Source organism: Bos taurus, chromosome 22 (genome assembly GCF_002263795.3).
Source record: "Bos taurus isolate L1 Dominette 01449 registration number 42190680 breed Hereford chromosome 22, ARS-UCD2.0, whole genome shotgun sequence".
Lineage (NCBI taxonomy): Eukaryota > Metazoa > Chordata > Mammalia > Artiodactyla > Bovidae > Bos > Bos taurus.
This window is the reverse complement of record NC_037349.1, coordinates 21,568,419-21,590,674: the sequence shown is the minus strand read 5'-3', so window position 1 is coordinate 21,590,674 and position 22,256 is coordinate 21,568,419. Positions and strand designations below refer to the sequence as shown.

Here is a 22,256-nt window from a genome sequence, read left to right as displayed (position 1 = left end):
TTTGCCCATCATCTGTTCTGTGGACATGTTTTTGGGGTCGTAAGTGGCACCTTCTCAGTCGGTGCAGGTGGTTTTGGATGTATCGGGTTGGCCAAAGTTTGTTCTGGTTTGTACACTCTTAGGGAAAACCCCTAACGAACTTTTGGGCCAACCCAGCGCTGGACCCACACCCTCCCATGGAGCGGAACATGTGGATGCAGCCCCTGATCACCCGTGGTTCAGGCCGGCCCCCTGGCAGTTCCTCCTCATGTCTTCCTCCCTTTGTGTCTCCATTCAGAACAATGCGTCCAAGTTGCTCCTGGCCATCATGGAGAGCAGGCATGACAGTGAGAATGCTGAGCGGATCCTCTATAACATGAGGCCCAAGGAACTGGTGAGTTGGACGACTGAGCCCCTGGCCCTGGCGCTGAGCAGCATCAGAGCTTCGTGGGAGCCGGAGCAGAGTATCTACTTTCCTTGAGCTTTCTTTATGATGCCAGCAATCAGAAGTGCAAAGAGAACATTTGATTCAGGCCACTGACCAGGGCAGGGGAGTGACCCCTGTATGGAATAGGTGGCCTCTGCCTTCAGCACAGCCCCCAGGGAAAGCCTCCCCAGGCAGTTTCCCTCGGGGAAGGCGGCACCAGGAGGGGTGTAGGAGCCTGGAGTTCACATCCACAGCTCTGCCCTTCTCTGGGTCACCTTGGTGATTCTCTGAGCTCTACTTCCCTGAAAGGAAGAGGATGGTATCAGCTAGTCCAGAGGGTTGCTAGGGAGACTAAGCAGATGATTCCTGCAGAGCTCTGTGCGTGGTACCCGCACGCGGTAAACTCTTCTGGAATGCGCTCATTCACGGCTGCTCTTTGCTGTGGCTTTGTCCAGGGATCAAGAATTTACATCTCTCCTTGGTATCGAGAACCTGGGCAACAGAATAGTGGGGTTTTTTTTCCGATGGGGGGCGGGGGCAGGGGGGCGGTGCTGATGTTTTGGGTCTTTTAAAAAAGAAAACACACTTGCTTATTTTGGGGGGTGATGTTAACAGCTGGCTGTGACTTCCAGGCCGGGAGTCAGGGCTGTAGACTGCGAGACAGCAACTGGCAGAGATGCTGAACCGAACTAAGGACAGAATTTTTCCCACGCAAATAAACTGTAACTGACAGACCTAAATGAGGGCACTAAAACTGTCCTGCCGCCCGGTGACCCAGTGTGTGCTTGGGGCCGGCTGAAGTCCCTTTATGTGTCCCTTTAAATAAAGTTCACAGTGAGCCCAGCACTTTGATCTCTGAGGCCAGGAGTGAGTTCTCAGCCTGAGACGGAAGTCCTCTCCCGGTTTACGTAAGGGCTTATGTAACTGGGGCTGGGGGTTGGGGAGACTGGGATCTGTCACTCCTGAGTGGGGATGGATGACTGAGCAGGGACCCCACTCCAGTTCCCATCAGTCAAGAACACACCCCATCCTGGGTGGGGGACATGGCAGCCCCCTGGGTACCACCGGCTTCCAGGCCGCCCCCTTGTGGCTGAACAGCTTCATTCCCGAATCACAGGGCAGAGTCAAAGGCTTCCTAGAACAAACGTGGTTCTGAGAAGGAGTGCAGCAGAGATACCCTAATGTCGGGAGCACGTGTGCACATATATGTGTGCACATGTACATGTTGTGCGTTCAGGCTCCCATGTCCTGTGCGACACATTGTCTGTTCAGTTTGTTTTTAAAGAACCGACAGGAAGACAAGCTCAGAGAGTGAGGGCGTTGTCTCCACAGTTATTTCCAGGGCCTGACCTGGTGTCAGCACAGAAATGTGTGGCCCTCTGCGTGCTTGATCTCAGACAGTGAGAAGTAATTCACAGTATTGTCCTCGTGGCGATGCAGGAGGCGGAAATGCCTTTTGAGTCGTTAGAGAAAGTGATCAATTTTTAGTGCGAATTAAGAGTTGAAGGCGTTGTGTTCTTTTTCTCTAAATGATTGATTCTTGATAGGTTCATCTGATGAACGTTGACTGGGCCCTGTTTTGTCCAGGGTGTTGTGCTGGGTTCCTGGGAGGAACTGAGAAAGAGGCAGAACCAACCCTATCCCCTCTCAGGAAGCTGAGGCCAGCAGATGGGAGCAGGAAGGCCGGCACTCAGATGCCCTGGGAAACATGCTCTGGGCGTGAGAAGATCAAGGTCAAAGCTCAGCTCGCTCGTGTGAATTTTGTCACGCCCCTTTGCCTCTCTGAGTCTGCTTCCTCATCCATAATCAAGGGGAATCTTTGACACCTCATAAAGCGTGGATGAGCCTTCACGTTTCTGAAAGAATAGTGCTCGGCGCATAGAAAGTGCTGGTAGATGTCATCTGTTAAAGATCTTTTCTTCATGTGGTGTAGGCTGCAAGGGACAGGAAAATATCTGAAGCCATAAAATAGTTTCATCAGCTATTCCTAAAGGCGAATGGTTTTCTTTTCTGTTTTTCCTGAAATGGCAAAGGTACGGGATGGGGAGAGATGACAGGAGGAGATGAAGAGATAGGACAAGACTGGTTTCTACGCTTCATTTGTATCATGTTATCGTTCGGGTGCATTTTTTTTTAGCCACCGTCCCGTTTTAAAGCAGAAGGTCAGTCATAACAGGGAACTCTGTTCAATGTTATGGGCAGCCTGGAAGGGAAGGGAGTTTGGGGGAGAATGGATACATGTATGTATATGGCTGAATCCCTTCTCTGTCCAGCTGAAACTATCACAACATTGTTTATTGACTATAAAAAAAAAAGTGAAAGTCGCTCTGTCGTGTCTGACTCTTTGTGACCCCATGGACTATACAGTCCATGGAATTTTCCAGGCCAGAATACTGGAGTGGGTAGCCTTTCCCTTCTCCAGAGGATCTTCCCAACCCAGGAATCGAACTGGGGTCTCCTGCACTACTGCAGGAGAATTCTTTACCAACTGAGCTATCAGAGAAGCCCATTTATTGGCTATGCCCCAATACAAAATTAAAAGTTAGGGAAAAAAAAAAGATAGACAGTCATAGATCAGCCACAGGATGTCTGTTGGTTTAGGGAGAATGGATGGGTTTCCCTCTCCTGTCAGTGGAGGCTGATTGGCAGTGGCTGCCTGTGATTGTATTAAGAAGGATTCTGAGGCTGTGTCCACACCTGGAGGAAAAGTGTACTGAGCCTGGTGGGCAGTGTCTGTCCCTGAAGGGGAGACTCCATGTGTGTGCTGTCATTGCCCGTCCTGTGTGGGTCTTCCTGAGACAGGGGCTCTGTGCCATGGCCCTTCTTGCAGGTGGAAGTGATCAAGAAAGCCTACATGCAAGGTGAAGTGGAGTTCGAGGATGGTGAGAATGGTGAGGACGGAGCTGCCTCCCCCAGAAACGTGGGACACAACATCTACATCCTAGCTCATCAGGTGCGACCCCTCCCTAGGCCCCTCTGCCCGACAGTCAACGCCAGCATTCCATGCACGCGCCCTTAAACTTGCTTTTCCTGTAAGGATTCAGCCTGAGGTTGTTTGGGCGCGTGGTAACATGGCTCACGGGTACCGCCAGCCACCTGACCCCGAGTGTGAGGTCCAGGCTGCTTCCAGTGTTCCACTCCCGCAGGGTCATGTCCTTGGAAACCCCCACATTTCTTAAAAGCGTTCCCACTGAGCCATGACACTTGGATAGTTTATGACTGTGTCTCCAGACACTTGAAAGGAGTCCTAGTCTTTTCATAAATATTGATGAGTCTGTCTTAACCGTCTCAAGAAAGAAACCTCAGCTGCCTGGCCTATCGCACTTGGAAATCTTTGGGAACTTGTCACTCTGCCTTGTCTTTGTTTGCCTTTCGGGGGATGGAGTAATACTTCCTACCCTGGCACCAGAATGCCCTGTTTCGTAACTCGCTTCCCAAGTGGCTGGGCTTCTGAAGACACTTCCTCTTTCTGGAGGTTGACGTGCTTGGAGCAGGCTGAGGTGTGTGGGCAGCTGGGAACTCGGCTGCTTCTGGTCCCCTCCACCTCTCTTAGGTGGAGGCGTTTGATAGAAAACAGTGATGGGATTGGGCTGCAGGTTGAGAAGTCTGTGCTCCTTGTCTCCTCCATTCCTGGCATTTAATTTAGCCCCTGGGAGTTTGGGAAGGTCACGTGCACACTGCTATATTTAAAATGGATAACCAACAAGTACCTACTGTATAGCACTTGGAAGTCTGCTCTGTGTTATGTGGCAGCCTGGATGGGTGGGGGATTTAGGGGAGATTGGATACATGTATATATATATGGCTGAGTCCCTTCACCATTTACCTGAAACTGTCACAGTATTGTTAACTGGCTATACCCCAATACGAAATAAAAAGTTTAAAGTTTAAAAAAAAAAAAAAGTATATGCCCAAATCAGCTTACTCAATCTTAATGAGCAAGTACATTCATTATCAAATGAAATTATTTAAGCTTTAAAAAAAATGATAATGTAGCCCCTGTGAGGTTTCAGGGCATTCCTTAAGGAGGCTCTGTGAGGTTGGATAGAAAACCCCACCTTCCTCCTGCCTGGCCAAGGAAACCAGGGCAAAGTGGGCCCTTGAGTGGACATGCGCTCTCCATGCCACTCTGCCAGGCTCCCAAAATAGCTGCCGTGCAGAGCAGGCCTCAGTGGGGTGCAGGGGGGCCCCCCTTCACCCTCCAGCTTGCCGCTTGTTCCCATGCGTCTTTTCTACCCAGAGCTAGGAGGCAGCTGTGTGTTTCTGTTGCAAACAGAACTGACTGCCCTGTCTGCACTTGTGTTCTAGTTGGCTCGACATAACAAAGAGCTTCAGACCATGCTGAAACCCGGCGGCCAGGTGGATGGAGACGAAGCTCTGGAGTTTTATGCCAAGCACACGGCCCAGATAGAGGTAAAGGCTGGGTACACTTGGGACCCAGGCTCGCGTCGAGGGCCTCCGCAGTGGGTGCCCTGGGCTGGGGCTGGCGTGCGGTCACTGGTCTGAGCGGTGAACAGGTGGTGAGACCCTACGGTGCACCAGGGCCCGCACTCAATGCGCAAAGCCAGTGACAGCCAAGGTAGTAGGGGGACAGACCCCGAGCGAGGCCACACAAGGAGATGCGCTGTGAACTCAGACAAGGGCATGAGGACGACCAGACGGTATCATGAGACGGTGCCACAGAAGGGTCTGCTGTGGAGTGTGGTGGTCAGGGCGGCCTGTCCTGAAGAGTGTTACCTCAGCGCAGACCTTCCGAAGGATGGGAACGAAGGGGCACAGCCAGGAGGCTAGAGTTTGGTAGGCCCCGAGGTGGGAGGTGAAGGTGAAGAGGTGGGGCTTAGGGAGCAGGAGTGAGAAAACATTGGGTCAGAGAGGAAAGAGACAAGCCCAGGTCCTGCAGGACAGCGTCCGGCATTGGCGGGAGGAGTCTGGACTTTACCCTCTGAACTCCACCGAGGAGTAATACAACCAGATCTGTACTTGAAAACACACACACACACTCACAAGAAATAAATCATCTCTATTTTGCAGCTGGGACAATACCGAGAAAGGACTCAGAGGTTGCATCACTCAGCGAGAGGTCCAGTTCTCAGTGTCAGGGCTGACATTTTCATCCATGTCTGGCTGACCCCAGAGCCCATGGGTGTTTTTAATGTTCCTTGCATTGTCTCCTGGGGGCTGAGAGGGCCCAGACCTGCGCCCGCAGGCTTCAGGCAGTAAGGCATGGTGTGTCCTGACCAGCTAATGAGGAGATGCACAAATACAGTATCTGTGTCAGAGCAAGGATTTTGAAAGACTAGCAGACTCCTTTGGGCCATATGAGACTTGCAGGATAGAGGCATGTTAGAGGATAATCTCACCCGCTGTCTGGGGTCTCGCGGCTGTCCTCATATAATGCGTCATTTCACCCATCGGTTGGCCATGACAGTGTGCATGAGCACGTAATCTCAATTGATTGTTCACGACCAGAAGTTTGTTCTCTGGAGCCCTTAGAAGACAAACTTCAGATATTTGCGGTGTGGAACATCAGAGGGGAAGGAACCTTGGAAATGGTCTGGTTGAGCTCCTTGGTTCACCATCAAACTGACATTTGATCAGGTGCAGAGGTGTTAACAAGGTCACCCACTAGAGGTGGAGAAGGGCTGGGATAGATTTTGATTCCCAACTGTACATTGACTAAAAGAGAAGCATGAATCGATCTTGAATAATGGAGAGAAATGGCCAGGCAGGGCGGCCTGAGCTCTTGAAATCCTGTTCCTGGGCAGCTGCTCATACCTTCCAGTCTCGCAGGACATAGAGAGTTGCTGTCACTCAGGCTTCCACAGACCCTCATCCCATCACTCTGGTCACACCATGCAGGTCGCCCTGAAATCTAAGTATCTGTTCGTGCCAGGAGACCACCTGTTCCTCCATTGTCTCTTCTCAGATCGTGTTCCTTCCGTGTAATGGGGGCTGATCCAGAGCCCCCCGATGATGTAAAGCAGGAGGGCCGTGGGGGACTGCAGACTGTGTATGCACCCGCGTTACCAACACCGCCCCCCATTCCCAGTTAACGAGGTTGGCTTATGCACCAGACTCGGTAACATGATCTCCAGTTTGATTTGGAAACCACTGGTCTCCAGACGACATCTCCGAGGATTCAGGGAGGCCAGGCTGTGGGAACCTGCCTCGTTTCAGAGTTTCCCACTGCAGCTTGACCTGAGTCATCTCTCCTGCTGCGCTGGGAAAAAGAGCACTGGGAGGCTGGGAACCAGAACTTCTCAGAGAGGGTGTGGCTCTGGGCCTCACCTGACTTGTCCAGCCCCTGGAGAGGAAGGACACAGGGAGGCCCTACCCCTTTAGTATTGCGGCCTGAACCCCCTTTGAAATTTCTGCCTCCCCGGGACTATGACTCAACACAGTGTTGAAAAATTTGAACAGTCTCCCCCAGACAGCTCTCTGGGAACTGAACCTGTCTAGGAAGAGCATGGGGAATATCTGTGAAGTGTCCACCTCAGGAACCAGCAAAGCTAGTTAAAAGAACAATGAGTATGATACCAGTATTAAAAGAGCCTATTGTTTTATGCATCACACATGTTAGATGCTCTGACAGGTCAGAGGTCAGAGGTCACTGCATCTGTGAAAACCGAGGATCTCCTTTTTGAGTTCCTATCTAGGTAAAAGAACCCACCTTTGCAATCTGAGAAAGGCTCTTAGGTGAGATTTGTACCATGATCTAGCACTACATGGTACAGTGGGATCACCACTAGCTGTGTTTGGCTGTTTACATTAAAATTAAATGAAATTAAATACTAAGCTCCAGTTCTCAGTTGTGCCAGCCACATGTGCTAGTCCTCAGTGCCCGTATGTGAGAAGGGACTCTGCTTTCAAAGGGGCAGACACACAGTTGCGGCATCATCATTCCTGTTTTCATCATTCCAGAAAGTTCTGTTGGACATCTGCAGCCCCGAGCCTCATATGAATCTGTACACAAAACACACTTTGAATTGTTCCAGATAAATTCATCACAGTACAATTCATGGGTCTGAGGTTAGAAAAATATTTTGACTTACCAAAACGGTTTTATGCATAAATCTAAGAGATACAGCCCAGTCCAGGAGTTACAAAATCCCAGAAGAGTCCGGGTCAGGTCTGTGTTATGCTTGATCTTTAATTCTGAGATGGGACTTCCCTGGTGGTCCAGTGGTTAAGAGTCCAGCCTTCCAATGCAGGGGGTGTGGTTTCAATCCCTGGTCAGGGAACTCAGATCCCACATGCCATGTGGTATGGATAAAAAAGAAGAAAAGAAAAAATCTAGGCCGAATACTGAGCCTGTGGCCTGTGCCAAGTCCTTAGTAAAGGATTTTTGACCATTTTAACCTCCTCCGTTTTTTCACCCTAGATTGTCAGGTTAGACCGAACCATGGAGCAGATTGTCTTCCCCGTGCCCAGTATATGTGAATTCCTAACCAAAGAGTCAAAACTACGGATATACTACACCACAGAGAGGGACGAGCAGGGCAGCAAGATCAACGACTTCTTCCTGCGGTCCGAGGACCTCTTCAATGAGATGAATTGGCAGAAGAAGCTCAGAGGTGGGTCAGCACCTCCAGGTGCTGTGGAATTGTGTGGTTCTGCAGGTCTTGCGTGCTGGGGTTTGATAGTGCGTGGACCTCCCCGTAGGAGCAGAGCTGGTGGGGTTCAGGATTCTGTCCCCCTCTGAGCACCAGGACGACCCAGGCACCTTGGGAGCTGGTAAGTGGGCTCCAGCCTCTGGGAGGTGCTGAAAAGTCTTCCTTCCGGCTGCCTTTGACCTGATTCAATTGGAGAGCTCCCAGAAGGACTTAAAATGCTCCCATTTTGATAGAATTAAAGGGATGGAGAACAGACAGGCCTGCTGCTCACAGGATGGCACATTTGAGCCTACCTGAGAGCTCGTTGACCAGCCCACGTGCTCGGAAGACACTGGTCTTCCCCCTTTTATAGGGCAGTTTGGATTGTTAGACCCGAGTCATTTTATAGGCAGTGGAATCACCGGCCACAGAAGATGCGTCATTGCTCACCAGCAAGTCCCATTGCGGGGCCCAGCTAGGCTGGCGACATTTCCTCGTCTAAAACCCTTTACAGGGCTGCCCTGGCGAGCTTCTCTGCAGCCAGTTTTCATTACGGTTTTAGTGTGATCCTTCAATGCCGACAGTACGCTGGGCACCAGCTGTTGTGACCAGCTTAGAAAGGATGCTGCTTCATTCCTGTCATTAGTCAGGAGCCAGGGTTTGTATTTGAAACCCTGGATTCCAGCTGCCCTGTGATCACTCCAGCTCCTGCTGAGGGGCGGGGCTGCAGGAGGGGAAACTGGGCTGGAGGTCAGGTTCTGGGTGCTCTGGTCCTCTTCCTCCTTCACCGGCCTGAGCCGGCGCAGTCCTGCCTCCTTTCCTGCCGCCCCTGCTCTGCTCCGCTCCACTCCCTGGAATCGGTTAGTGGCAGAAGGCGTTGTGCAAGCAGGCTGCCCGCCAGGCGCTGGTCTCACCCCACCCCTACTCCATTCTCTCTCATCTCTAAGGGACGCCTCATCGACCAGCACTTCAAAGCATGGTCATGTTTTGCTGAACCAACCCATTTGTCACCCAGCCCCACTCGAGGTGTCTAGCTCATCTTTAGCAGAACAGCATGCGTGTCCCCCATGGTGTGGACCTCAGAAGGCTTCGTGGACAGGTGGCCCCACTATCAGTGTGTCCTTGTAGCCACCGTGGGCTCCATCCAAGCTCCTGTAGCTCAAGTATCATCAGTCATGTTGAACATCCTCGCAGCACCGCACTCATGCAGTCAGATAAGAGAGATACCCAAAAAGGTTGACAGAGACCTTTGTGTATGCTTGTCTTCTCAGCTGTGGCGTTCAATAGAAGGGAACTTCCTCTTATTTGTTGATTTTGCTCTTCCCTGAAATAGTTCATGATTCCAACTTTAGGAGATGATCCTGAATTCATGGTGTGGTTCATCCAGACCTCCATGATAGTTATTAAAACGGTGGTTTTGGACTTCCCTGGTGGTGTGTTGGATAGGAATCTATTTGCCAATGCAGGGGATGGGTGTGATACCTGGTCTGGGAAGACTCCACATGTGGGGAGCAGCTGCACCCACGTGCCACAGGTACCGAGTCCGCACTCTAGAGCCTGCAGGCCACAACTTCTGAGCCCACGTGCCACAAGTGCTGAAACCTGAGTGCCTGGAGCCTGTGATCTGCAACAAGAAGCCACCACAAAGAGTAGCCCTCACTTGCCACAAGTAGAGAAAGCCCAAGTGCGGCAACGAAGACTCAGCACAACCATAAACACATGGATTTTAAAAAATGATTTTATCCTTTCTAATATATAGGTCTACTAAGTGCAGGCAGGGAAGCCACCAGGGAAGCCCAATATATAGGTCTACTAAGTACTGATACTAAGACTGGTCAGATATATTCATTCTCTCTGAATTGTGTTATCCAACAGGTATAGAAAATAGGCTCTCCAGGGGGCTTAAGAATTGAAAGAAAGATTTTCACCTTTTATGATGAGGTGAGAGACCTCGTCATCCCTCTTTCTGAGATGTTGTCTTCAGCCTGGCAGAGTAGGAAGACCTCAGCTGCAAGACGTGGGGATCTCTGAATTCGTTTTCCTTCCATCACCTACTGGCTTTGTGACCTGGCCAAGTGACTGAACCTCTTCTAGGCTCTCCCCTATAAAGTTGGAATTAAGACTGCCCGACGGATTGATGGGTCAAGGAATGGCCAGCTCATCATTCCGAGATTTCTACTGCTTTGTAGCTAATACCTTCTCTTATTTGGTCTGTCTTTGTTTCAAAAGCAGTTTTTGTTTCAGTGAAGCTTAAACACAGCTACGGTTGTCAACTGAGAGATTTTAATTGGCTTCATAGCTCTGCTGGTAAGAGAAAAATTGAAAGTAATAACTGAATTAAACATGATTTGCATATTTAGGAAGAGGAGAAATGTACTCATTAGAAGTGCAATTAAAATGAAATACATTTTCCCCTCTAAGTAGCTTATTTCTCTTCTGACGCATCTGCAGAAAAGAATTCTCTGGCTTGTTTATGAAGCTGCTTTACCTTTTCCTGAAAGTGTCACCGGGAATCATCTATGCCGTGGAGAATCTGTAGCTGGGGCTCAGATACACAGGGAGGTGTGATGTGTTGCTTCATCTTTTCTTCTGCAAGTATTAAGATCCTTAGTTCCTATACTCTCTTGAAACCCTCTTCCCTGCTTTACTCAATAGACACACACACACACACACACTCTCTCTCTCTGTCTCTCACTCTTGTGTGCGTTCACATCCTCCATCCACTGTGCCTCTCTGATATCTTCTCTTGGCTCCAGGGATGAGAAAACTCTGGGCTAAGAAAACTAGAAGGTAGTGGAAGGAAATTGAGGCAGAGCTGCAAAGGCCGGCACTTTGCTACTTGGTGTTATGTGGTGTCTTGTTCAGGCACTCAGTCCTGTCTGACTCTTTGCCACCCCATGGACTGCAGCGCACCAGGCTTCCCTGTCTTTCACCCTCATGGTTTTTACATTCATTGGAATAGAGTGGGAAATTCCATTGCTCTGTATGCACATGGAGTCTGTGTCCTCAGCAAGCCCCAGTTCCTTAAAAAGAAAGCAAACTAGGATACGAGGGTTAGCAGATGCCCTGGGTGCACTGACTTAAACCGCCTGCCCTTCTAGGGTCATGGCACCTGTCTTCTTGCACCTGTGTAGACACCCAGTTGACTTGAAGGGTTGAATATTTGTTCATATTCAGAGTGACACCACAATTTAAGGACAGTGTTAGCCTTGTAAAAGTCAGATTTGTGAAAACTAAATGCCAGAGTTGAGGAGCATTTATTACAGTCATGTTGAAGCATCACACAGTGGCTATTCTTACACTGGGTTCAGGTTGAGAGCTCCCCCTGAAGAGGATCCTGGCTTAACCCTCACTCGTCTCTGCCATCTCCTGCCTTTTTGTCTTTTCACTTCTCATTAGTCTGTTACCCTTACACTGATGGGGGAGGATGTTGTAAATCCCCGTGTTCCCATCGGTCAGCCCTTGGCCATCCTTGCCATTGTTTCTTCTGTGCTGTTCAGAGTTTTCATGTTCAGATCAGGAATGGGCTTCAATCCCAGAAAAAAACACCAACAGTTACTGTCTCCAGAGTAAGTGGTTTCTCATCTTAAATTTGCTTCGGCAATTATTAATAGCTTATAAAATAAAACAAACTCTGGGAAATCAGGTTGACTGATTACTGGTCGGCTCCTCTACTAAATGGTGACATGAGCCCCTTAACTCTGTCCTTGTCACTGAGCCCAGGGGTCTCTGAGCTGAGGGGATGAGATTGCCACAGCTTCCATCCTCGGCTGGGCCTCAGGTTCCCTCATTTATCAAATGAGAGATGTTAAACCAGATGCTGCTTATAGCTCCAAAACTCAACGGTTTGGAAACATGGCCTCTTACCATGCGAGCATGTAAATGAGCAGTTATTAAATTATCCAGGGCTCTGTGTAATTGTGCCATAACTTTATTTTGGCTAGAAGCTTATGAAGGCTTGGTTACTGCTATAGGCATCATTATAGAGTCATCGGATTTGTCATTGGCTGCTGTTCTAGAGTGAAACGGTGACTTCATTGGGAAAGAGAAATAACACGCTAGACATCCATCTTCACCTACTCCACACTTCCCTTTAGAGGAGAATTATGTTGAATGAGCCTATCTTCTGGAAACTTTGCCTCTGGCGTGGAGATGGAAATTATTCCCCCCATATCTATTCTTAAGCATCATCCTAAGGGTAAGGCGCCACCGAAGCATTCAGAAAAGGAAGCACCCGTACACACAGTGTGGCCACAGCTTGTCCGCAGCTGAGACGCAGCCAAGTGTGGTGTCAGCTGTCAGTAACAGTGGGATAAGAGGCAGCACTGCCTGAGACCTGATGCTCTCAAACTGTGGTGCTGGAGAAGACTCTAGAGTCCCTTGGACAGCAAGGAGATCAAACCCAGTCAATCCTAAAGGAAACCAACCCTGAATATTCATTGGAAGGACTGATGCTGAAGCTCCAATACTTTGGCCACCTGATGCGAAGAGCCGACTCACTGGAAAAGAGCCTGATACTGGGAAAGATTGAGGGCAAGAGGAGAAGGGGACAACAGAGGATGAGACGGTTGGATGGCATCACCAACTCAATGAGTTTGGGCAAACTTTGGGAAATAGTGAGGGACATGGAGGCCTGGCATGCTGCCATCCATGGGGCCGCAAGGAGTTGGACGTGACTGAGCAACTGAGCAATAACTGCCTCAAGGGTCTCCTGCCCTTTGGGAGGGCTTTGGGGCCCCATCCTTTCTCTACTGTAGCCTTTAGAAATGGAGCTTGGCTGCTGACCATCCAGGCAGAGGTCCTATTTCTGGTTCCTCTTCAGGAAAGTGGCAGATGACTGGTGATGGGAAAGGGGCTATTGTCTTGCTTTCAGGCATCAGTGAGTCGGTAAAGAATTTCAAGCAGGGAAGGAGTGTGGAAGTAGTAACATTTCTAGCCTGGAGCCCAGCTGGGCTGACTCTGAATGCTGTGTATCCCCCCCACTTCTCAAAGGCTCATTGAATTCTCCAGTCTCCTTGGGCATCTCCTCCAGTCCCAGGGCCCCAGGGAGAACTGAGGACTTGGCACATGAACCCTGGATAACCCCCCAGATTCCATAACTGATGGTGCTGATGGGGGCATGCAGGGTTTTTAGATGCTCCAGCTTTTCCCCTTTCTTCTCTTCCTTGTCTCCCAATTCATCTTCTGTTCCAGTAAGGACTCCCAACAGAAACAAACCCATCTGATGTCGTTCTGAGCTTATGAGTCAGCTTGAAAACAAGTGACCATTTTTAATGTTTGGTGAAAACTGGGAACAAAAGTGGGCTTGTAGGGGCAGAGCGGGAGGAGGGGACTGAGGCATTCCCAGCGTTCTGGCTCACAGTCTCGAACCTCATGGTTCCGTCTTTGTTTTCACAGCCCAGCCCGTCCTGTACTGGTGCGCCCGCAACATGTCTTTCTGGAGTAGCATTTCATTCAACCTGGCCGTCCTGATGAACCTGCTTGTGGCGTTTTTCTACCCTTTTAAAGGAGTCCGAGGAGGTACTGCTCATGTCTTTAATTTCAAGGAGACTTGTAGAAACAGCAGGATGGCTATGACTTGCGTCTAAAATGGGATTCCTGGTAGAACTGGTGCAATTGATGGGATCCTAGTTCCCCGTTTTCAGACACGATGAGAGTGTAGCTTCTACCACAGGTTTTTATTTTTGGCTTGTTTTTTGTGTTTTAACTTTTGCAGTGTTGTGTTGGTTTCTGCCACAAGCAACGTAAATCAGCCATAATTAGACATATATCCTCTCCCTCTGGCACGTTCCTTCCCTCCGCATTGTCATCCCTTCAGGTCGTCACAGAGAACCAGACTGGCTCTGTGTGCCTCCCAGCAACTCAGCACCTATCCATCTTACACCTGATAGTCTGTATAGGTTGATGCTGCTTTCTCCATTCATCCCACTGACTCCTTCCACCACTGTGTCCACAATGCCCTTCTCTACATCTGCAACTCCATCCCTTCCCTGCAAGTAGGTTCATCAATAATACTGTTTTTCTAGATTCCCTACATATGCATTAGTACCCTGTATTTGTTTTTCTCTGACTTACTTCACTTTGTATAATAGGCTCTAGGTTCATCCACCTCACTAGAACTGACTCAGATTCGTTCTTTTGTATGGCTAAGTCCATTTTGTATATATACCACAACATCTGTATCCATTCATCTGTTGGTGAACATCTAGGATGCTTCCATGTCCTGGCTATTGTAAGTAGTGCTGCTATGAACAGTGGGGTACATGTGTCTTTTTGAATTATGGCTTTCTCGGGGCATATGCCCAGTAGGGGTTGCTGGGTCATATGGTAGATGTATGTCTGTTCTTCTTAAGAAATATCCATGCTGTTCTCCATAAGGGCTATGTCAGTTTACATTGCCACCAACAGTGTAGGAGGGTTCCCTTTTCTCCACATCCTCTACAGTACTTACTATTTGTAGATTTTTTGGTGATGGCCATTCTGACTGATGTGTGAAGTGATACGCTGTGGGTTTATTTTTAAATCTAATTTGAAATCATATAAACTGTTTATCCATATTTATTTCTCCGGAAAGAAAGAGGAGAAACAATATATTGTATTAAAACAGTAAAAGATCATCCTAACCTCTTTGTTTTGTTATGTCAGGAAACTATGTATCAGGGAAGCTGAGAGATTTAGCCAGAGACACACAGCCCCTTAGCAGCTGAGCTAATCATAGAATGAATGTAGATAACTTGGATGCTCAGTCTAGTCGATTTTTTTCCTAGGCCATACTTGTGGAATTCATTTCAGACTAAAGAATTTGTAAAAAATAATCTCTGGAATTTAATTTTTTTTCTTTTTTTTCTGGCAAGAGGTAACAGGAGGCAGGGCATGAATGACGTTAGACAAGACATCCTTGGCTTTTTAGTCAATTAAGAGCTGCATTGCTGTTATTCACATAATGAGACATGCTGTCCATGGTCTTCATAGATTTCCTTCCCCCATCTCCTTCTGGTCATCTATGTACACATTCTACACATTTTATTGAGGAAAGGCAAACCACTCAGAGCATTTTTCTATTTGGGGCTCCTCAGTTTGCTTAACGGCCTTCTGGAGACATTTACAACTGTGGAGTTCTGGGGGCTCCCCTTCTGTTAAACTTCCATGGCCCCGTTTTCTGACACCTGCGACAGCCTCCTGGGAGGCTGACTTTTCAGCTCAGTTTTTCATCAGAGCTTTTTGGCAGATCACCTCCACTATGTATGTCGCAACTTGGCAGTAGCCACCTTCTGTAAAACAATGGGATGAAGAGCCCAAAAAGTAAGAGAATAAAAACCAAAAAAAAAAAAAAAAAAAAAACCACTAACAGCCAGCACAGAGGTAAATCCAGAGCAGGCTCTGCTCTGGAGTTTAATAATGCAGATGTGTACACAACTGAAGTAAATTTAAGGTCCAACTTAAAAGTAACAGTGTGTTCTATGGTATATTTAACTTACTCATTTGAGGCTCTACTTTTTCAGTTGAGCCTGAAGCCATGTGGAAGGCTTCATTGGAGTGATGCTTTCCCCCCAAGGCAGTACTTAAACACAAGCCCAAGGGGTGTCTGCCTGTGTTGGGCTGCCAGTTAGCAGAGGTGAGAGTGTGAAGTGTTGAGCCAAGGGCTTAGGTGGAGGGGACGGAGCCCTCTTCTCACCTCCAGGGGCTATCACATCACAGCAGATTCTTCAACTAGTACTTTGGGTGTGTCTTCATTTCCCCCTTCCACTTCTTTAAAAAATATTTAAAACTGATTGTTATTCTGTACCTTGGCCATTTTCTTCACTGGTCACTTACGACAGTTTTGAGGCCACTGTCTGGGGACAGTTCATTGATAGCTCCCTCGTCTTCAGTAATAAGCCTCATCGAGTGCAACAGCTAGACCTGCAGAGCCTGGACGTGGTGTCCAGGCCTGGCCCTAACACCCACCTGCCACACGACTCTGGGCAGACCACTTCAGTTTGTCCTGCTTATCTTCCCTATTAAGCAGTGCTTAGGTTGAGCCGGTAGTTTTGACACCAAGGTATGGATTTGGAAATTCCCGTAGTGGTCAGGAGAAAATAATTGCTGACCTAGTCAGGGTCTCTGGAGCACCCTGTTGCTTGCCCGTGCAAGTTCAAGACCTACTTGATGATTGTTAAAGGTCCTTCTGGCTTTCCAGTGTAGCACTCAAGGTGGCATTGACCCTGGATCTATAGAAATCTAGGCTTCCTATTTTGGCAGTGTGGGCTTTAGAACTTTGTGCCAGTGCATTCAACAGAAAATATAATTAGATGTCCTTGTTGGAGAGGAGGAGGTTGATCTGATGTCAGGAAGTCCTTTCCATTATATAGTGACAGAATTTCCCCACAAACACATCAACTCACTCAGGGGGATTTTTGTTTTTTCTTTTAAACCTATTCTGGGGACGTCTTCTATACTCACTGTTGACCATCTTCAGGAAGAAGGTTGTTTCAGCCCTATCTAGAAACAAAATCTGATTGGTTACCTGAAAGTATTTTTTTAAGAGAAATGTTTGTTCTTGTTGAATCCTGAAACTAGGGTTTCCAAAATGTCCCTCCTGCAGGAGCTTACTGACCTTGCTAGGTATGCCAGTGTGGCTCTCTGACTTAAAAGGCTTGTGGCTGCCGAGGACACTGTGGCCTTAAAAGCTCCTTTTCAAAAGTATTTTTCCCCCTTTGGTTGAGAACTGAGAGTCACACAGTCTTTAAAAAGCATGAAAATTTGGCAGCTTCAGAATTCTTACTGAATTTGTATGCATGCCATGGTGATTAAAGCCCATAAAGTACTACTTTTTAAACTTTCTTACTGTTGAAATTTTCAAATCTGTACACAAGTGGAAAGAAGAATATAATAAACTGCCACATACCCATCAGCCCATCTTTAACAACATTTTGCCTGTTTTGTTTCATTTATACTCCTACTGTATTTTCTGCAAGATTTTAAAGAAGTCTAGACATGTTGTTTCACTGTGCATCTCTTAACTTCAGAGAATATTTTTAAATGTGTATAATCACCATAGCATTCTCATATCTAAAAAAAACTAACAATAAATCGTGTGATAGCCTGTCCCTATTCACGTTTCTCCAGTTGTCTCAAAAAAATCTTTCTGTAATTGTTTCTTTGGAATCTAACATTAATTTTTTTCTAATAATTTTTAAATTGGAGTATAACTGCTTTAAAATGTTGTGTTAATTTCTGCTGTACAACATCGTGAATCAGCCATATGTATACATAAACCCCCTTCCTCTTGAGCCTCTCTCCTACTTCCCCAATCCCATTACCCATGCCTAGGTCATCAGAGAGCACCAGGCTTAGCTCCCTGTGTTATACACCAGCTTCTCGCTAGCTCTTTATTTTACATATCTAGCATTAATTTTTAACTGCTTTTTTAGTGGGAAAACAGCAGATTTTTTATATTGTCTCTTTCAGAATTTGGGTACATGTGTTGTACTGGTCACATTTATTATACTGAGATGTTAAGAGGCAGTTTAAGATGATGATTAAGTGCTTAAGAAAATGAAAGGTAAGCCACAAGCTGGGTGAAAATACTTAAAAAACATGTCAGATAAAAGGCTTATATCTAGCCTATAGAAAAACTCTTATAATCCAATAATAGAGAGACTACCCAATTAAAATAATGGGGAAAAGATTTGATCAGATATTTCACACAAAAAAAGGATATATGAATAGTCAATAAGAACATAAAAAGATATTCAACATCAGTAGTTATTAGAAAAATGCAAATGAAAACCACCTAGATATGTTGCAAGAAACCTACTAGATGCTAAAATTAGAATGACCGACAATACCAAGTATTGGTGAAGATCTGGAACAGTGCAACTCCCATATGTTAGTGATGAAAAGGGGAAGTGGTAGCATCAGTTTGGAAAATAGTATGGTTAGGTCTTCTGAAGTTAAATATATCCTTAAGGTTCTCAGATCTATTTCCATGTTTTTGTCCAAGAGAAATGAAAACATATCCTCACCCCAGAATTTGTACTTGAAGTTTCCCAGTAGCATCTTTCGTCATAACTTCAATCTGGAAACAACCCCAATATCCATTAATTGTTGAGCGGATAAATAAATGATGACACAGCCATGTTATGGACCACTACTCAGCAATAGAAAGAACAAGCTATTAATATACACAATAAGATGAATGAGCCTTAAAATTTTTGCTAAGTGAAAGAATTTTTAAAAACTGCCTACTTATATTATTTTTCCAGTTTTTATGAAATTCTGGAAAATGCAAAGCTACTGTGGTAGAAAGCAGATCAGGAGTTGGCTTGGAGTGGAGATGGGGCAAGGCATCAGCTGCCAAGAGCGCAAGGAAACCTCTTAGTGTGATACAATGTTTATGTCTCAATTGTGTTAGCAGTTACATGTGGTTAGATGACTGTATAAACTGCCCACAGGCATGCACTTAAAATGGATGGATTTTTTTTTTTTTTTTTTAAGGACCATCAACTCTGGTAGCATGTATATTCGTGGTAGATTCTGTTTCACCTTAGGTGAGGTACGTAACCCAAGACTCAATTTTCTCTGTGGTAAATTGGAGGTGATCATAGTATCCTCCAGAGAAGGCACTGGTGACCCACTCCAGTACTCTTGCCTGGAAAATCCCATGGATGGAGGAGCCTGGTAGGCTGCAGTCCATGGGGTAGTTAAGAGTTGGACACGACTGAGCGAGTTCACTTTCACTTTTCACTTTCATGCATTGGAGAAGGAAATGGCAACCCACTCCAGTGTTCTTGCCTGGAGAACCCCAGGGACAGGGGAGCCTGGTGGGCTGCCATCTATGGGGTCGCACAGAGTCGGACACGACTGAAGCGACTTAGCAGCAGCAGCATAGTACCCTCATAGAGTGCCAAGAGGAGAAAATAAATGATCATCCAAATGAAGGGCTTGATACCATATCTAACAGTTGTTAAATGCACAGGAAGGGCCACACCTGACCCTAGGACCCACTTCTTCCTGCATTTCTGAAAAGCTTCTGCCTTTGAGTGCCCATCCCTGATCAGATTCTCCTTCCGGAAGATATCAAAAGGGAAGAGGCAAGTGGCTGGGGTCAGGGGACAGTTCTCAGGGAGAAGGTGAGTCTTGGCAGGTGTGGACAAAAGGAACTAGGGCAACCCCCAGGCTGGTGGGAGAGCCTGGGACCTGCAGGGACGTCGCTTTCCCAGGCGGTGCTGCCATCCAGGCAGCTCTGGAGAAGTGAAACTCCTTTATATAAGCAGCCTTAATCATGTAGTGCTGCTTGTTTACATCTGAAGGAAACTCAAAATGTGACAGTATTTGAAATAGGGGTGTTTTTTTTTTAATGAGTGTTTTACAGAACCTTATTTTTAGCCCTGTTGGCTCATGTTATATAACCGAGCCGTCTCGTGGGACACTCTAAATAGAACTTGCAATAGCAAGAGATGACAGAAACTGGTATAAGCTCTTTGACTACAAGGATAATCTAATTGTAGGATGATGCTAATGATACGGAAGTTGCTTTCCTCCTTCCCTTGAAGAAATCTGATGCGGGCAGGGGACCTGCGATTTTCCTTTGCATACTTTTAATAGAAATTAGAAGTCTGTTCTCCCAGTTCGCCTCCCTGAAGAGTGAAGTGTGACACATGGATGAGTTTTGCTTATGGAACAAACCCATCTGATGGATGCCTGCTGGGTACTCAGTGCTTCCCTTGGGGAGGTTGGAGTCCAGTGGGGATGGGGCTTGGAAGAGGGGGCACTGACTGCTAGAAAACAGTATCCCACAGGGCTGAGCAGGGATACCGAGGGTCAGAGACAGAAGGAGCACCTGGCCTATTTTGTGAGGAGAAAGGGGATGGGGGAGGCTTCCTGTCAGAGGTACATGCGTACGTCTGTGCTCAGTCACTCAGTCATGTCCAACTCTTTGCGACCCCATGGACTGTAGCCTGCCAGGCTCCTCTGTCTGTGGAGATTCTCCAGGCAAGAATACTGGAGGGGGTTTCCATGCCCTCCTCCAGGGGATCTTCCCAACACAGGGATCGAACCCACGTCTGTTTATGTCCCCTGCATTGGCAGGTGGGTTCTTTACCACTCGTGCCACCTGGGAAGCCCCCTGGAAGAGGTGACATCTAAGCTAAGACCTCAGGCGAATAGGAAAGGGAGAGAATTTCCCAGGTAGAAGGAAGACATTGAAGGCTTAAGACAACATGCATGTGACTGGTTATGTCTGGGGCAGAAAACTGGAGGTCAGGGTTGGGCCAAGGCAGGCCAGAGAGGTGGTTGAAGAAACTGTAGCTGAACCCGCTCAGGTGTGTCTCCTCTGTGAGGGGAAAGCCCTGATTTCTGAGAGCTCTGCCTCCTGGTTGCAGGGACCCTGGAACCGCACTGGTCGGGACTGCTGTGGACGGCCATGCTCATCTCTCTGGCCATCGTCATCGCCCTCCCCAAGCCCCATGGCATCCGGGCCTTAATCGCTTCCACGATTCTCCGGTTGATATTTTCCGTCGGGCTACAACCCACGCTGTTTCTTTTGGGAGCTTTCAACGTAAGTACGAATCCCTCCATTGCCATTTTTTTGTTTGTTTCCATCTAAGTAGGAATGCCTTCCATTCTCCCTGGAATTTTGGCCTGTGCCTTCAGTGCAGAAAAATATATCCTTTGGGTAAGCTGTTAAAATAGCAGAGGAGAGCCGCAGGTGGGCATCTCCCTCTTCATCTTCTCACAGGACAGTGGACCCCTTCATGTGCTCTCTGGACACTGGCAGTCTCCTTGTCAGGGAATGTTTCTCTCAGAATTAAGCAAAGGGAGAGAGATGTTGAGATTTGGGTTCATCGTGCCCATCAGGTCATAGGTGTGCTCGGACGAGATGTTCTAATCAGGAAGTCCAATGACTGCATGTGAACACAGCCCCCATTTCTGGTGAGGACCACAGAGAACAGAGCAGAGAGACAAGAGGGACTGTTCAGAGAGAGGGAGCAGGTGGAGCGGTCAGAAGAGAAGCCAGGCGTCAGAAGGTGGGTTACCGCAGAGTCAGTAGTGACGTTTGGAAGTGCCGTTTCAGTGCTTCAAAAGCTTCCAGTGTGCAAGAGTGGACGCCTACTCCCTCTGTGGAATCCTTAGGAAATGGACATGACTGATACCAAGCCATAAATTGGAGAGGTTTCCTGCCAAAAAGAAGGAACAAGTTGGGACCTGTGGGCATCTAAAACCACCTTCCAGAGGTTTATGCCCTGAGCATATAAGGAAGCTGAAGTCACTGCATAGAAATGAAAGTGATATTGCAAAATAGGTTAACGCTGTAATTTAGGGCAATGATAAATGTCCCCAAGTGGGTGTTCAGATGGCAGAGGCAGTAAGGGTGTGAGAGGACAAGAGACCACTTCAAGCTGACAGGCTTAAGGGGAGGAAGTTTTGTCTCAAAGAATGGAAACCTTCAGGCCAGGAGGCAGGAACTGGGAGGAGCATTCTCTCCACTGGTGGAAGCAGCGAGGAAAGCCCAGACCTTCTTAAGGAACAGCCAACAGTTAAGTTTTGCCTCCTCAGTGGTTCATGTACTGAAATATAGGACCTGATTCTGGACAAGGAACCTGGGCCCCAAACTTTAGGAAAACCCACTGGGGCTCCATCCTCCAGGTGGGCCTGTCCCAATATGATAAATCTTGGGTGAAAAGGGACTTCCTTAGTCAAATTAATGTGGGAGATGCTGGGTCAAGGAAAATGCAAGGTTTTTTACTGAAAGATTTCTGAGACTTTAACCTACTGATAACATATGAGGGCTTCCCTCATAGCTCAGTTGTTAAAGAATCCACCTGCAATGCTGGAGACCCCAGTTCAATTCCTGGGTCAGAAAGATCCCCTAGAAAAGAGATAGGCTACCCACTCCAGTATTCTTGGGCTTCCCTTGTGGCTCGGCTGGTAAAGAATCTGCCTGCAATGTGGGAGACCTGGGTTTGATCCCTGGGTTGGGAAGATCCCCTGGAGAAGGGAAAGGCTACCCACTCCAGTATTCTGGCCTGGAGAATTCCATGGGCTGTATAGTCCATGGGGTTGCACAGAGTTGGACACGACTGAGCAACTTTCACTTTAACGCATGATGAATCTCTAAGAAGGGAGCACCGGGTCTTCATATTTCCCAAACTTCTTTGCCCACATGTTTTGTAAAGTGTAACTTGGAATTAGTGTTGTATGGAATATAGATTGGGAAATTCTATTCCCAATACTGGTAAGTGACTCAGGGCTTTTTGGTTTTAAAGATTTTTTTC

The 22,256-nt window shown here is 47.5% G+C and overlaps 1 protein-coding gene across 1 annotated transcript in view; it reads left to right on the top strand.

Annotated features, from left to right (window-relative positions):
• The window catches only part of ITPR1 (inositol 1,4,5-trisphosphate receptor type 1), a 353,911-nt gene that overhangs the window by 286,020 nt on the left and 45,635 nt on the right, over positions 1-22,256 (top strand). Inside the window, exons 46-51 of the mRNA NM_001435139.1 lie at positions 278-373; positions 3,237-3,359; positions 4,715-4,819; positions 7,788-7,980; positions 13,396-13,518; positions 20,364-20,539. Of these exons, the coding sequence (NP_001422068.1) occupies positions 278-373; positions 3,237-3,359; positions 4,715-4,819; positions 7,788-7,980; positions 13,396-13,518; positions 20,364-20,539 (816 nt within the window). The remainder of the gene's footprint in view (positions 1-277; positions 374-3,236; positions 3,360-4,714; positions 4,820-7,787; positions 7,981-13,395; positions 13,519-20,363; positions 20,540-22,256) is intronic.